Source organism: Podarcis raffonei, chromosome 11 (assembly GCF_027172205.1).
Source record: "Podarcis raffonei isolate rPodRaf1 chromosome 11, rPodRaf1.pri, whole genome shotgun sequence".
Lineage (NCBI taxonomy): Eukaryota > Metazoa > Chordata > Lepidosauria > Squamata > Lacertidae > Podarcis > Podarcis raffonei.
The window spans coordinates 59,798,743-59,815,674 of NC_070612.1; the positions used below are offsets into that span (position 1 = coordinate 59,798,743).

The window sequence follows — 16,932 nt, forward strand, 5'->3', positions numbered from 1 at the left end:
TAGTTGGGAAAGTGTTTCATTAGAACTGATACAAGAAACCCTAATAATAGTTGTAATAACTTTCTACACCTATGTGTACATTTTTTCAGCATCATAATTATGTGTTATCAAAATGTATGTGTTTCATCAGTGACGAATATATTCATCATGTTTTGTGCTTACATAGGCAGAAATTAGCTGATCATTTTTTTTCTTTTGGAATATCTTTTTTGTGAATTAATTTAAGCAATTAAAATACATTATTTGCCTTTTAACTGATTAATTATAATTTAAATAAGTTTGTGTTTTACCAAAACAGCAATATTGGGTGTCTTTTGCAATCATTAAGGATGTGTAAAGTATCTACTTACAATCTAATCCCTGTTACTATACAAAGCTATGTTTAATATTTTGTTATTTTCTTATAAAATTTAATAACCCCTCAAAGATAAACATGTATGTTCTTAATCTGTAGTTTGCCCATCTGAAAGTCCTTCTCCACAAAAATATTGTGAGAAAGGTCGCTATTATTCTTTCCTTTTAGATAGTTTAGAGGGGACAGTGGCTTAGTTTAGGCATGATAATTTTGAGCTGATTAAACTTTGATTTATTGGCCACGTGCTTGTGTGTTCCATCCTCTCCTGCATATTCATTGTTGCCTAATTTGAATGTGTCCAGGTGACCTACACACACAATTAAAAAACAACCATCATTTTAACAATAAAACAGTACTTTGCTTTGGCACACCTATCTCTTGATTATAGTTTCCTGTGACTTCTGAACCTGGTTTTAACTTCTGGTTTGTAAGTCCCAATTAAACCATGGTGTCTTGATTTGGATGTGAGAAGCAAGAATAGACTCATATAGGAAGGAACAAGGAAGGGGAATGTGATGATATAGCTCATTCTTTGACTGATAGCAAATGATAAGCCATGGTTTATGTCTGAACTGTGTCACTGTTTTACCCAAGAATGAGAAAGGAATTGAAGCCATATATCCAACATAGATGTCATCTTTGTTGGGATACTGCCAGGGAGACAGAGTCCATCATAGCCCCCAAGCCGGCTGCCGGACGATCCATCGATCTCCCGTAGACACGCAGTATCAGCAATTAGCGACACGAAGCCTCAGAAATAGTATTCCACATTCTTAGGCTGGTGCACACTCTATCAGCAGAATTCACACAGCAAAAGATGCACAGCAGGAGAGCATTTTTCCAAGTTTATTCAGCGGTGATCAGAACAAAGAAAAACATGACTGCCTGCTTGCGTGTTCAGGCACAGAGAGAGAGACGAAAGCAAAGAAACAACAGAAATTTCCTGTGAACAGGAAATACGCAGACTCTGTGACTCACAAAGCCTGCTCCCTTTTAAGGTGGAACGGAAATATCCTAACAATCTTTTCCCAACCTGGTGCCCTCCATATTCATTTTGTACTACATCTCCCATCATCCTGACTACTGGCTATGCTGGCTGTGGTTTGTGAGAGTTGAAGTGGAAAATATTTAGAGGGCCCCAGCCAGGGGAATACTTTTCTAAGTCAAACACTCCATCCATCCGTATCGGCTCTTGTGGAGTATTTTTTCCCCATTTAATTTTGTTTGTTTTTCTTTCAATAGATCACAACATACTCAAAGACCAGCACAGACCAGTGAAAGAACATGGAGAGGAAGTTATAAGTTTCAGATCTGTCCATCTTCAGGTGTGTGAAATCTGGAGTGACCTACTTGGTGTCAAAGCCTCTGTTCTTATATTTGTTTCCATGCGTTGCATGTGAAAGGGGTGCAGGATTGTGACAGTTGGCACTGTCCTTGCAGGAAACAAGAGCTGTCCCCACCCTGTTTCCGCATGCTTTGCATTGTGGGAGGCTTCAGAATGAGTGCCATGTGTCTGCTGTAATTTCTGCAGATAATGTCAGACATCCTGGATGATTTGGCTCAGAATAGTTTTCTTGATCTTGTACCTAAATGTTTGTAGAATAGGATATATTGCTCCAATAAGCCTTCTTCCCCAAGTTACACATTTCTGCTTTAATATAGGCTGCAACCCTTGTAAACAGACCAGTATGCATTCCGTCTCTGAAACAACTGTACCGTGTAAATATCAGAAGAAAACATCTAATAATCAGAACACAAGGAAAAGTTTTCTTAAAAATGCAAATGCATGTAAGTTAATGCCTATATATATATATAGTGAACTGAGATACAGCTGTCAATCATTCTGTGGGTTTCCTTTTTTTGGGGGGGCACATATCTCTTGTTTTTTCATAGAAGTGAAACCAATTGTATACAGGAAAAAACCCCAAACCCCAAAGGGGTATGCATAATCTTCTGAGCCTCACCTAAAGCAACTCAGTAGATTTTGGTCCTAATACATTTAGCATGTGAAATCCATCACTGGGCAATCCGCACTGTCCACTTTAGTGAAAAGGAAGATGTATATGTGTGAATCAGTTGGACAAGTAAAGTGCCTTTTGATCTGTTGGAAATATGATGAGTGTGTATTTTCTAATTTCTCTGGAAGAGTAACTGCGTTCAGAAAATCTACAGTCCAAACAAAAAACATGTCCCTGCCCTCACTGCTCTCTTGCTTGTGCAAGCTCCTCCATTTATTTCAATGTGGAATTTTACTTATTTCCAATGAATTAGATAGGAAAACTTGGTATGCACATCTCAGCTTCTGTGCCCATAAGAAATACCTGAATTGTGGCATCACAATTTCCTTTTTTGTGTATTGAGGTAGATGTTGGAAAATGAGAGTACCCCTAAACATTTCTTTTAGGAAAAAAGCACTGGGCATACATGTACAAAGGTTACAGGGGGAGGCTGAGAAGCTGCATTCTGGTGACAGGAACACGAGAAGCCATCTTATACCAAGATGAAGGGTCTATCTAGCTCATATGGTCTGTTGACACTCAGCAGCCATCCAGGAATTTGAACACGAATCTTCCTTTCTCCATCTTACCCGAAGATGCCATGGTTTGAACCTGGGTATGCAAGATACAGTAAGTGCTCTACCGCTGAGCATTTTGTGATGCTCAGCGGTAGAGCACTTACTGTATCTTGCATACCCAGGTGGGTGACATATTTGCAGAATATTATTCTGTGATCCTCAATTCTGCATGGAGAATTAAATGGAGACAAATGTGGAGCACGAGGGTGTTTTTGCATCCAGCACTTCCATTGATTAATTGATTATTGATTGATTGATTTGGAGCTTGTCAGTTCCTCCTCCTCCTTGCTTTCCAGAGCCGAGTTGATCTGCCAATGAGCTCCTGAAGCAAGCAGAAGGCGTCATGTGAAAAACAACAACACCCAAACCTCTCTTTAGATAAAAGGCTTACAATTTTATTTTTTCCCCCACAGGGTAATTCAATAGATGAACTACCGTATTTTTCGCCCCATAGGATGCACCGGCCCATAGGACGCACCTAGTTTTTTGGGGGGGAAATAAAGGGAAAAAAAATTATTCCCCCCCCCCAGGTGCGCTGCGCTATTCCCGAAGCTTGGGGCATGCTGAGCTCAGCGCGCCCCAAGCTTCTGGGTGCAGGCAAGCTCTCCGCTAGCCCTGGGAGAGCTGGGTCTCCCACGGCTAGCGGATAGCTTCCTGAAGCCTCGAGAGCGAGAGGGGTCGGTGCGCACTGACCCCCCTCGCTCTCCAGGCTTCAGCGAAAGCCTGCATTCGCCCCATAGAACGCACACACATTTTCCCTTCATTGTTGGAGGAGAAAAAGTGCGTCCTATAGGGTGAAAAATACGGTATATATAGTCATGATGCAAAAATTGACGTGATCCCATTTGAATACCGGGATTTTTTAAGAGAGCTTCACTATTTGCAGTTATAGCGGAACCCATTTCTATGCAGTAATTCTTATAGACTTATGTCTGTTATAGGCTGGTATTAAAAAATATTCAGGCTACAGATTTTTTGAGACACAATGCAATTCAGATAAGGTCAAGTTATGCAATATTTTGATCGAAAGGATTCTGAAAGGTTTGTCAAATTAGTGCAACTTTAGGGGATCCCAAGTAAAATCTTTTTGCTTCCACAGGGACAGAACTCAGACAGGAGCATGAAACTGCTGTTAAAGAATATGATGAAATAAATACAGTAAGTATATTTTATGGTAAGTATATTTTGTGTGCTGAATAACATAGAAGTTAGAAGTTTTGGAAACAATTTTTTAAGATGGGAGACTGACGTGTTTCTGTCCCATCAAGAATAGGCTCCTCACAGTTGCTAGTGAGACAAAGAAAAAACAATTTTGAAATTGGATCAACTGAGTTTTATTTCCTTGCTGTCTTGCTCAGGTGTGTGCCATTACTTTGAAGTTGATTGGCTTTCTTCCACCCCCTACTCCCCCCCCAATTATTTGGCACAACACACAGGAATCTTTTTGATTTTTAGGAATGGCATAGTGACAGCAAGCTCTTACCATGGCTCCTTCTTCCTGATGAATTGTGGCTTTGCATCTTCTTGCTGCTGACTCATAAAGATATTACTCGGGTTTCCCAAGTTTGTCAACGTTTTCATCGGCTTGCAGGAGATGAGTCCTTCTGTAAGTACCTTTGGGAATGGATAAACAGTAAGGTAACCAGCCTGGCAAATTCAGGCACCATGGTGCCTGCAAAGGCTTTCACTGGTGCCCTGGGTGGGTGACCCAGGTTCTGAGGTTTCACAGGGCGTGGGGAGTCCCTAGTCCTTCTAAAAAGAAAGTTATTGAGCAAAATGTGAAAGCACCTTCTAAGTAATTTCTATGAAATGAGATCATGTATGGGCATCTTGTACTGGTTCTGAGGAATTGCTGCTATTAGATAGCAACAGCATCAGTGTATGTTTGTTTAAATCAATATTCAGGACCAGTCAATGATCAGGACCAGTAGGACATAGCTGACTTAGTACGGAAAGCATAAGATTGTCAGGGAGGCTGTCTTGTCTAATTTTGTCTTACACCACACACTCCCTGGCAGCCATTTTGTTATGTCACATCCCCACATAGCAGCTATTTTTTGACTGGCGCCTCCACACCCTCAAAATTTGATATATGCCTGTTGGTCCAGAAAAATCCCCCCTCCCAATTCTACACACAGAAACTGACTGTATGGGCAGATGAAAATTACTTCAGTGGTGGTGATGAGACATCTGAGGGCAGAAGGCTTGCTTTCAGGGTGCCAGGCAGCCTACATGGTGCACTCAGCTCTGTGTCCTCCCCCACCCCATTGCCCCCACTCACTGCTCTTCCTGGTGCTTGCTCTCTGTCAATTTGGAACACATACTGTAATGGTGTGAGCAGGCATCGCATTAGTAGAGCAATGCTTGTGATACCTGCTGGAACCTGTTGCATTGCATCCATTGTCAGTCATACTCAGAGTAGGCCCATTGAAATTAATCGACATGCTTAGCTTAGGTCTATTAATTTCAGTGGGTTTACTCTGAAAAGAATTAGCACTGTGATACAGCCAGTTATACATATTGTGTATGTTTTCCTGCCTCACAATATAGTAAATCCACGTGTATCTATCGTCTACCTATCATCAAAGAATCCAGCAGAATCCTTTGATGGATCCAAGTCACTTCTATGAACAGAAGGAGGCCTTCTGTTTACAGAAGGTCTGGATCCAACCTGCCACATGGGGCAGAGCTGCTATACTACCTTCTGGACAGGTGGGTTGCTACTGTATCCAAGGAGGCAGGGGGTGAGGCTGGAGTGGTGCAAATGCACTGATGAAGCCAGTCCAGCACTCCTGCTGGCGTGTTTGCACTGTGCCAGTCTTCCTGCCACTTTACCCCTTGCTCCTACTGGTAGGCAAGAGCAACTTTACTTCTGAGAAGCTAGAAAAGAGCAGCTCTGCCCCACTGTAACGAGCCATTTCTGGCTACAGAGCCATGACTTCTTATCTTTGGATAATGAAGAGGCCTTGTAATTTTTCTACAGAAAAATTAAGCTTCTCATTTTACTACTTCCTTCCTTAAAAAGGAAAAACGAAAACAAAATGATGTTTGTTTAAAGTGCCAGATCCCATTGCATGAAAGTGGGCCAGCTCGTGCTGGCAAATTTCTGAGAAAAGGAGCGTGCTTAGGGCTGTGGCTAGGGAGGAAAACAAACTGAAGGTCAACTGCTGTAGCAGGTACACCTGCGCTTGTGTCACATTCCCACACTGAATTCCAAAGCAAATACTGAACACCTTGGGCAAACAAAGGTGGCCAATTAGACAAAGCCAAGTGCTGCAATTTACTAATGCTGCATAAATGTTGTAGAAGTGAATGCCTTCCTGCCTTTTTGTGCTTTGTTTTTAATAACCAAGGTTAGCATTATGCCTGATCTTTGAATCTTTACAGAAAACTTCTGGTTTATTTTGTGGCTGAAGCAGCTTGCAAACAAGAGAGAAAAGAGCAAATTCGTGGCAAAAGTTTCAGTAAGGGGAGGGAATGGGTGAACTTATGTATGAACTTCAGTAAATAAGCCAAACATAAAATAAGTTTGATTTCATGGAGGGCAGGTAATGCAGAGTTCTTTGTGGTGACCTTTGTGGTGAACTCTCCGGTGACTTGGATGCAGCCAGGATTGCCCGACATATCTTTTATTTCTTCTGATTTTCTGAAGTGAATGCTTTCTGCATGGTTGGTGTTGCAAACAAGGTTTAAACTTTATGGGAAGAAAATCGAAGGAAATAATGATTGAGCAGGAGGAAACAAGGAAATAACTTTCAAGCAATATGATTACCAGGAGCTGACGTGAAGCTGGGAATACACGCTGAGCCTTACCTTCTGAACACTCACCACTTTTGGTGGGGCATTCAGATTGAGGCCAAAGCGGCACCATGCATTTAAAACACTATTGTACCACTTCAATAGTTACAGCTTTCCGCGAAGAATCCTGAGAACTGTAGTTTGTTGAGGATGATGAGAATTGATAGGGGACCTGTATTCCCCTCACAGAACTACAATTCCCAGAGTTCCATGGGAAGAGGGATCAGTTTTTAAACCAGTCTGGAAATGGTAGCTCTGTGAGGGGAATAGGGAAGCCATGATTGTTAAAGTAGTGTAATACTGTTTTAAATGTGTGGTGCAGATGTGGCCTAAATTGTACCTAAAACAGCACTCTTCTTTCTAACAACTGAATCTTGCTTAACAGATTCTGAATGTTTTCACAGAACATAAAATGTTAGCAGTAACCGCCAAGGCAATGGACAGGCTACAGAGGGTTGCTTGTGCTTTCATGGGCTTTGGGGAGCACTCTACCATGGAAAAAAGCAGTGCTGGAAACAGCCATAGATGGGACAGGAGAAGGAGGAGGCTACTATGAGTTGAAGACCATATAAAAAACCGAAGGACCCCCAAACTGTCATACATGGGTGTTCAGAGGGTGCTAGTGTACAAAAAATGTCCACTGATTCCACCTTCCACACTAAGCCTGGACTGAATACCTTCCCTCCCTCATCTTTTCTTGTTTTGGAAAAGCTAAACTAATAAATTGGTAACAGTTTGTTTGCACAGCTTATAACAGATGACTCTGCTTTGAAAGATCACTTGATCTGTGAGCTGTTTGTGCCAAGCAAAACTTCACCCCTAAATAAAACACTCTTGAACACAGGAAGATGCATGATTTGCAGCCCTAAAAATGGTTCTGATTCTCATAGAATAATGTTCATTCATGCAGTGAGTATTTGAAATTTCTCTGTGTTCATTGGCAGTGGTGGTGGTATTATCCTTATTTAGACTGCTGTATTTATCTTTGCTTCCTGTAGAGGAGAGGTGACTAATCTGTGGCCCTCCATATGTTGCTGGATTTACCACTCCTACCCAATATGGCCAATGGCCGGGGATGATGGGAGTTGTTGCCCAACAACAGCTGCAAGCTGCAGGTTAGACGCCTCTGTTGTCGAGAAACATCAGCATTTCACTATTGTTCTAAATTGCCTCTCACTCCTCTAGGGGCATGTGGAAAGTCATTTGGAGAGCCAATTTATAAATATCGCTTCTCTCTAGCATTTATAAATATTAGGTTGCTTCTCTCTAGCATTTTTGTCTTATCCTGCTATGGCTGTATGCTAATGCAATAAAGGTTTGATGATGATGATATAAATATCGCACAATAAAGAAAAAAAGAGAGAGGAAATGCAACATCAGAATGAAGACATAAATTTTTACAAATGTTGTATATGCAAATGCACTTGTCAAACTGTTCGTTATTTATGGACAACTTCAAGGCCCCTGCTCTTCCTTCTTATAGTTATTTATCTTTAGTCTGGACTTAGACCAGATAGCCATTGAAATAGAGTACTGAGGATGCATGACCATCCTAGAGGTCAAGCTGAACCAGGCTTTATGAGCCGGTGTGATGGAGTAGTTAAAGTGTTGAACTGGGAAGAGGGAGACCTGTGTTCAAATCCCCACTCTGCTATGAAACGCACTGGGTAAACTTGAGATGGTCACTCCAGCCTCACCTACCTCACAGGATTGTTAAGAGGAGAAAATAAGGACAGTGAAAGACTATGAATGCTGACTCTGAGCTTGGATGAAGGGTGATATTAAAACATCCTAACTTCAGTGGAGAGTCCACATCCCTTTGTAGAGCCACAGCTGCTCCTGGGGGAGTTTATATGGTAGTGTGATCAACCACACACCAGGAAGGGCGAAGATGGATAAATTAAGAGCTGTTGAGGCTTTGAGGGTGAGCCAATCAAACACATGATTGGTATATGGGAGACCATTGCCAAAATTACATGGCTCTGTCCCAGCTCTTGAAAAGAGCCAGGTTCAAGGCTTCAAACTGGGCTCCTGACCATCAAAATCTACAGAAAATGGTTTAATCTCAAACTGCATATTTCCAAACCATTTTATCTGTACCAATCCATACATTAACCCTGGGATTCATATTCAATTTATTCATGCATATATAGAACATCTCTCTTTTTTCCTTTTTTGAAATAGATAGGATCAAATGCTGTGTCAGGTGATTAGTCACTGTTGGGAAGCATGGGTGTAGCCAGGACTTTTGTTGGCGGGGAGAGAACTGACGTGATTGGTCAGTTGGTTAAGTATTTCTATTGTTTTTCTTGCTCTAGAAGGGGCAGCTTCCCCCCCCGTCCCCCTTAGCTACATCCATGTTGGAAACCGATCTATGAGTTTTTAAATGTGTAGGGCACGTAGCGATTTTCATCAAACTTTTGCTACCTCCTTGCACTGTTTCTTGGCCAAGTCTCTTTAACAGTTTACCCAACAGCTGAATGCTAATTCCGTTGCTATGTACACTAGTGAGTGACGATAACAGGACACACAGGAGGAGAGTCAAACCCTTCAAAGAGCCCTTTCCTTGCAAATACGTCTGGATGACTTACTCAGTTCTTGAGAACCTCTTCCCACAGTACTGCTGACAACAGGAATCAAATGGCTCCCTGCCCCACACACATTAAAGCAGTTTCATTAAAACAAAGTGTTTAGCTCTTTCTGCTTCATGCTAGGGATGTTAAGGCCTGAGACTTTTATCTCTCTTTCCTTGGCCACAGCACATGCAGGGGCTGCGAGTCAGTCACCTGTAGCTTAACATATCCTGACTGAAGGAGCTGGGTTCTTAAACACAAGAAAGAGACCAGGGAACTAACAAAGGAGGTATCAGCTGGGAGTGAACCACAGGGAACAAAATCATTTTCACCAGTTGAGGATTAAAAGCTGTTTCCCCCGAGAAGGATGGTGGGCAGGGGAAGGCTTGGAGACAAACACTTTTGGATACTGCCAGGATTGTATTTGGCAGAAATGCTGGGCTTTTAACAAGCCTGAGGCTACGTGAATATGTGCATATAATTTCAGGTGGTTATTCTTTTCTTTTTTTGGGATGTTAATGGGTTTTTTAATGCTGGGGCTAATAAGCTGGGTCTTGCGCACAGAGTCAAGCAGTGCAGAACTAATTAGCTGACATCATCAGCGCTGTTCTGCTGGAGGAAGTTGATACAAGGGAGCTGAACTGCACAATCTGATTCTGGGAATGAAACCGGGCATGACCGACGGCTCAGCTATTCTTCATGCAAGGCTGGACCTAGTTGTGAGCAGCGGTCCTCAAGTTCTTCAAATCTGATTAGTTTGTTAGGCTGGAAACAAAGGTAGCTATTGTACTAATTGGACACGTCTGCTTTTTTTATTTATCTACTTCATTGACAAATTTATATACCAGCCTTCATCAAACAGATTCCAGACTAGTTTACAATAAAACAATGTAAGCCACAACATGCAAAAATGGAAGAATTTTAAAAGCAGCAGTAAAATGTAATAAAGAAAATGTTTCACTGCTCTTAAGATGTATTGGTCCTCATGTGAAAACAGTGATGGCATTGGTGAAATACCATCAGTATGTACAAAGTAAGAATTCCTCAGTTTTTGTTTCTTATTTTTCCAGTGTTGAGTTCATATTGCTACATTTCCATATCAACTTTTTTTAAAGCCTCCACAAAACTTCACTAGCATTTTAGTGCACAATTGTTCAAATAAACTTTAGTTTGCACTTTTTCTTAATAAGCACATTTCTTCAAATAATTCCCCAATGTAATATATTTTGTGTGCTTGTTATTGCTATGGACATGTCCCCTAGTATATGAATTTCTGTACACATTTTGTCTGAGAACTGCACCACAAAATTCAGATAAATGTGAATTTTGAAGGATAGCTGCATCTCAGGTAGCAGATTGTTATGGGAAGTAAGAATTAGGTAAGAATTTCTCCCCCTTCTCTAATAATATGAGGTGCTAAGGTTGGGAATTCATTTCCTAATCCCTGGGTTTGAGACCAGGTAGGCTCCGTATGTTTGCTAGTTATATTTCATATTATCCTATATCCTGGAGTCATTGGTCCTCATATGCTACTTTGTTTTGTTTATGGCATTTTATCTGGAGTAGAGAATCTCTTTATATTATGACAAAATGTATATTGTTGCATTCTTACACTGCTGCCTATTATATTTAAAATGCATTCACTAGAATTTCCTCCTCGCCCAAGACTTTTGTTTCCCCCACGTGCTTTTTGTTAAGTTTCTACGATAGGTATCGGTTGTCTGCTCTCTCTGTGCTAGATGTTGTGCTTTTCAAAAACTATTTTCATAGGTTTGTCCATTTTTATATACAAAAAGTGTCTCAAACATCTTACGAATGAATGAATGAATGAATGAATGAATGAATGAATGAATGATGGATCATATAGGATGGCGTAGGCCTCCTTTCATGCCTTCTGTCCCTTTTTTATTCTCCCCTCCCCACCTTGTTAAAGGATGCGGGTGGCACTGTGGGTTAAACCACAGAGCCTAGGACTTGCCGATCAGAAGGTCGGCGGTTCGAATCCCTGCAACGGGGTGAGCTCCCGTTGCTCGGTCCCAGCTCCTGCCAACCTAGCAGTTCGAAAGCACATCAAGGTGCAAGTAGATAAATAGGTACTGCTCCAGCGGGAAGGTAAACGGTGTTTCCGTGCGCTGCTCTGGTTCACCAGAAGCAGCTTAGTCATGCTGGCCACATGACCCGGAGGCTGTATGCCAGCTCCCTCGGCCAATAAAGCGAGATGAGTGTTGCAACCCCAGAGTCGGCCACGACTGGACCTAATGGTCAGGGGTACCTTTACCTTTACCTTTACCCCACCTTGTTGCTGTAGTGTATCCCATGCAAAGGGGCAGGTTATCCGTAGGGATGATTCCCTATATTGCTTCACAGTTCCAGGAGTGCTTTCCACAGTTCTGTATCCTCTGCTCCAGTGGCGTAGCGTGGGTTGTCAGCACCCGGGGCAAGGCAAGTAATTTGCGCCCCCTAACCCGTGGATTTGCGCCCCCTAACCCGTGGATTTGCCCTAACCCCCAGATGTTGCGCCCGGTGCGGCCAGCCCCCCCTGCACCCCCCACGCTACGCCACTGCTCTGCTCATCTTCACTACCACCACAAACAAAGGCCTTTGGCATAAACTTTAGCATTGTGAGAACCTCTGTTTTGATTTAAATCAGCACGCTAGTGTGTAGCCCTCTTAAGGTTTTCAAGCAAGCTTGAATCTATGTGCTGGAGCAAAGTAGAGTTAAAAATCAAGCTGTTGTGGCTATGCTTCTGAACGCATGATGTGATTGTGTATTTGCCATTGATGTCAATAAATCCTTAGGAGTAATAAGATTTGGCATTGGAGGCTACTTGACTAAATAGTAAGTACTATTGATAGCATATTCCAGGAACACATTATTCTTCTAGACATACTTAACTCTTGACTTGTCTTTAATTTTCACTTTCGGGGCAAAGCCTTTGTTTGCCTCAATATTATTTCTGTTGTTTAGTTAAAAAGTAATAATAAAATGCTATAAGTATCAGTCTGCAGATTAAAAAACCTGGCTTCTCTATCCCCAGGGAAGGAGATCCACCTGACGAACTGCCACTGCTTGAATGATGAGTGGTTGATCAGTTTGGGGAGTCGCCACCCCCAATGTTTCACTCTTGATCATTGCCACGATGAAGCCCAAAGAATTACTGAAGTGGGATTAAAGCAGTTCTTCCAGCACTGTGGAGAATCTCTTAAGGTAGCACTGTGCTTTTGGAGACACATCATTTTGTCTCTGCAATTGCCGTAAAACTAATAATGAATAACATTTTTTTATTATTAGCATTTTACTAAGAGCTTGGACTGTGGACTTCTATGTGAACTTAATTTTAAAAACCTTTAGAAATAATAACCTATACAATGTACATCAAAGGTGGGGTACCAGAGGCCCCCCCGATGTTGCTGCACTACAGCTGCCATCATCCCTGATGATTAGTCAGGCTGGTGGGGCTAATGGAAGCCCCACCACATTTTAAAGGCATGTTTTCCTGGAGGGGCAAGAGGTCTTCCACACAGTGGCTTGCTAAAATGCTGTAAGAAATGTCTCCCCACCCTCCATTAAAAAGCTTGTCTGGTCCTGCCTGCTGTCCCCCATGTTGTAGCTGGCGTGGCTGCATGTTGGCGGTGACACTAACTGCAGAGTGTGACGCATCTTACATAGTAAGGGAATACATAATATTCCCTGTTGAATATACACAGTTGCATCCTTACATTCAAGCGGCATCCTTATATTCAATAAGTAGTTACAGTTCACAAATATTTGGCAGTAGGACAAAGGATATCACTCCAGGCACCTTGCATATTCCAGCATAATTGGGAGTTATGTCAGAGAGGACAAAATATTCCACAGCTCTGAAGTTTAGGTCCTGTAAAATATTTACTGGTTCAGTTTAGAAAAACAAAGCCACATTCTGGATCCTCACTTGACAAGGCAAATAATCAGAGAAGCCATACTTTATGCTACATTAGATAAAGGTAAAGGGACCCCTGAACATTAGGTCCGGTTGTGGCCGACTCTGGGGTTGTGGCGCTCATCTCGCTTTATTGGCCGAGGGAGCCGGCGAACAGCTTCTGGGTCATGTGGCCAGCATGACTAAGCCACTTCTGGTGAACCAGAGCAGCGCACGGAAACACCGTTTACCTTCCCACCGGAGCGGTACCCATTTATCTACTTGCACTTTGACGTGCTTTCAAACTGCTGGGTTGGCAGGAGCAGGGAATGAGCAATGAGAGCTCAGCCCATTGCGGGGATTTGAAGTGCTGACCTTCTGATTGGCAAGCCCTAGGCTCTGTGGTTTAACCCACAGCACCACACGTGTCCCGTATTCATACAGTAGTGAATAAAATAAAGGTTTAGTTGAGCAAATCTTGATACAGGCTGAATCCAAGGACTCTGTGATATCTGTGGAAATGAGCACAGAAGCAGGTGCACTGGACAGGCAATTAAAGCAGACTCGAAATTGGGAGGTGGGATTAGACAAAAGAGGAACTGCAAAAACAGGCCATCTACTGAGCCGAGAAGTGGCATCCCAGAGGGAGGATAGGTGGTGTAGATTTTAAGCAAATGCATTATAATGAGATGTGTGGGCTGCTTATATCTACAGATTAATGAACAATTAATATATTGTTCTGTTTTTTGAAAAATCAAAATGATTACTTCTGTTTTTTACTGAATAAATTCAATTCTTATTTGAGTACTTTAAGAGAGAAATTGAGAAAGAGAATGAAAAGGGCCCACAAGAGGGAGCTCATAATGCCATATGATAGATAATACTGTACATAAACTTTTCATATTAATTTAGCAAAATATGTACACTCTACATACAGCTGAGTAATTCATAGAATTGAGTAATGTCCATTTTACTTACAACTTTGTGCTGTGTGGGGGGTCTGATTGTTGTTGCTGTTCCAAGTAAATAATATGGGGTTTTTAAAATGTATTTTTAAACCCTAACCTATGACTTTTACAGCTAGAATGTAGCCTACTGTACAAATGTAAGAATCACATGCTTAGCCTACTTTGTTGTGCCTTTGAACCTGGCCTCATTTTGTCTCTGACCCCCCACCCCTGATTGTAAATGAAGAAATCACTGAAAATGTAGATTCCAGAAACAGCTCTTCACTCCCCGCAGTATGTACTACTTAAAATCATTGTTAGATGTTGCCCTGTTGGTCTGAAACCATAGATAAGAATATTAGTAATCGGGCACCTCACTTGCTTAAAAAGTGTAGCTGAGTAACAAAATGAGTTTAGTTAATTTATTAAATCTGCATGTATTTACATCTGCATTAAAACAGTAGTTGGAAATAGAAAGAAATTGTGGCAAAAACACCTTGATGTTGACTAAGTTTTAGCATGCTCACAAGTTTCCTTCACTCAAATAAGGGAGTTCAGTAACTTGCAAGGCTGCTGGCATGTCAAAACTGACTTAGGGACATCTGAGGGATTATAAAAAATGAATGGCAACATTTCATAACACACTTTTTGTTTTTTATGAATGCAAAGCTCAATGTGGACATTTTCTATCATGTATTTTTAAAGTTGTAGATTTTATACTGGTCATGCCATAGATGTTTACTCGTAAATTTTAAAAGTTAAGGTTGACCCATTTGTAGCCACACAGATTTCCACCATTAGCACTCTGAAGTTTTATGAATATTGGTTTAGCAATTAAAAGTTAGAGCCTAATAGCCTTCATTAAGGAAACATTACTATTAGCTAAGACTAGGGGAGAAATTTGGTTAAGTTTGCATTTAAAGGCAAATTTACTTAATTTCCAGAACAATAAACTAACCAAAATATATCCTTCAAAACGCATATGCTATTTATATTATTTATTAGATTTGTATCCTCCCTTTCCTTACAAAAGAACCCAGGGTGGCATGTGACTAAGGTAAAGTGTGCAGACAACTGCATTTATTAGTGAAAATCACATACAAAAATTCATTTTAGAAATATTAGAAAAAATATGCTTTGCAAAAATGTGTATATTGGGATAAATTTGTGCTGATTAATTTCCATAATTATTATTTAAAAAAATAATAATTGCAAACTGATAAAAAAATGTGGAGAACTGAACTTGAGAATCGGAAAATGAGAAAAACCAAAGTGGGCAGATTCATCCATCCCTACTGACAGTGAAGTCACTGGATCTACGGCTGCCTGCTAAGAAATAAGTGAAGCTCCAGCTAGCATAAAAGCAAACCAAAGGAAAGGATGTTTTACTTCTTGATTGGAAGGATCCCAGTTTTGTATTTTCTTATGCTTTTTACAATATAGTATTTTCCTGATCCATGACATAAGAATTATTTATTATTAGCTCAAATGAGGGCAAGGAGTGTGTTTGCGTGCGTCTGCAGTGGAAACATCTAAATGAACCATGACCGATCAGAGCAGGAGATAACAATTTGATATGCAAGCCAACAAGATTACTTTGTTTTCTGAAGAGCCATGAAAGTGCTGAATATTTGCTGCAACTCACAGTTGAGGCTGAAATTAGTGCAGTAGGAATCTCAATAATATTCATTGACCTTGCAGACATCTCATTTATGATAAGGCCACGGTCTGAAGGCACATGATCCAGCTACCTTTCAGGAACTAAGCAGGTGTAGAGCTGGTCAGTGGCGACAAACTAGGAACCCTATGTATTCTACCTTGGTAGCATTATATAAACAAATAAAGCCTGATTTCATAAAAGCTTTGCCTAGGGTTAGGGCTAAAAGGAAAATGTGCTGTATAAAATATGTTGGGTTGCATTCAGTATGTCCCTATACTGATGGAAGGCACTTTGATCCAATGAAAGCTTCCATCAGTCAGACCTGGAGGCCCGTGTTGGGTTGGGGATTTGTGTGTATGTGTGTGCCAATTTCCCCTTCACTCCTGTAGCCCAACCACATCTCTCACAAATCTGCTTCAGAGAATTGAGGCCCTTTGGAACAATGTGGGAGGTACAGTGGGGAGAAGGGGATAAAGTAAAATGGCTTGCCTCCCTGTTCTGCTGATAGAAGAAGAGTTTGGATTTGATATCCCGCTTTATCACTTTATCAGGAGTCTCAAAGCGGCTAACATTCTCCTTTCCCTTCCTCCCCTCTGTCAGTAAGAGGACACTGAATACCACCCCCTCTTTTTTTTATTTAATTCTGGCATTCCTAACCCCTAAATGAGGTTGCTTGAAAATGTTATGACAATATTATTATTATTATTATTATTATTATTATTAATAATAATAATAATAATAATATCAAAGAAGAAAAGTCATTTTAATGAACCCACACTTGGAATTTTCTTTTGCACATAGGAACTGAATATAAAAAACTGCAGTGGTCCTGGATTTAGAGGGGACAAAGTTCTGCTTCATGCAAGCACCTTTTGCCATAACCTGACAACTGTAGATGTTAGCTGGACAGGAGCTACTGATTCAGGACTCATTGCCTTAGTAGCATCATCTATAAGGTACAATTAAAAACCGAAACATTTGTTGTTCTTCATACTGTTGTGCACAATTGGGTACCATTTTGTAGAATGGATCTGTAGAAACAAAGAGATTAAGGGGTCCTCCAGACTAGGGTTTTTTTTTTTTTGAGGGTGTATATTGCAACATATTTTGCATTTAACAGGTGAG

The 16,932-nt window shown here is 41.1% G+C and overlaps 1 protein-coding gene across 3 annotated transcripts in view; it reads left to right on the top strand.

Moving 5' to 3' along the window:
- The window catches only part of LOC128423245 (uncharacterized), a 48,494-nt gene that overhangs the window by 7,912 nt on the left and 23,650 nt on the right, over positions 1 to 16,932 (top strand). For 2 of the 3 annotated variants that reach the window (XM_053408185.1, XM_053408186.1), the window contains exons 4-9: positions 1,598 to 1,680; positions 2,018 to 2,143; positions 4,030 to 4,088; positions 4,386 to 4,536; positions 12,340 to 12,509; positions 16,609 to 16,763. In XM_053408185.1, the coding sequence (XP_053264160.1) occupies positions 1,598 to 1,680; positions 2,018 to 2,143; positions 4,030 to 4,088; positions 4,386 to 4,536; positions 12,340 to 12,509; positions 16,609 to 16,763 (744 nt within the window). The remainder of the gene's footprint in view (positions 1 to 1,597; positions 1,681 to 2,017; positions 2,144 to 4,029; positions 4,089 to 4,385; positions 4,537 to 12,339; positions 12,510 to 16,608; positions 16,764 to 16,932) is intronic. The other variant, XM_053408187.1, reaches the window with a different exon arrangement.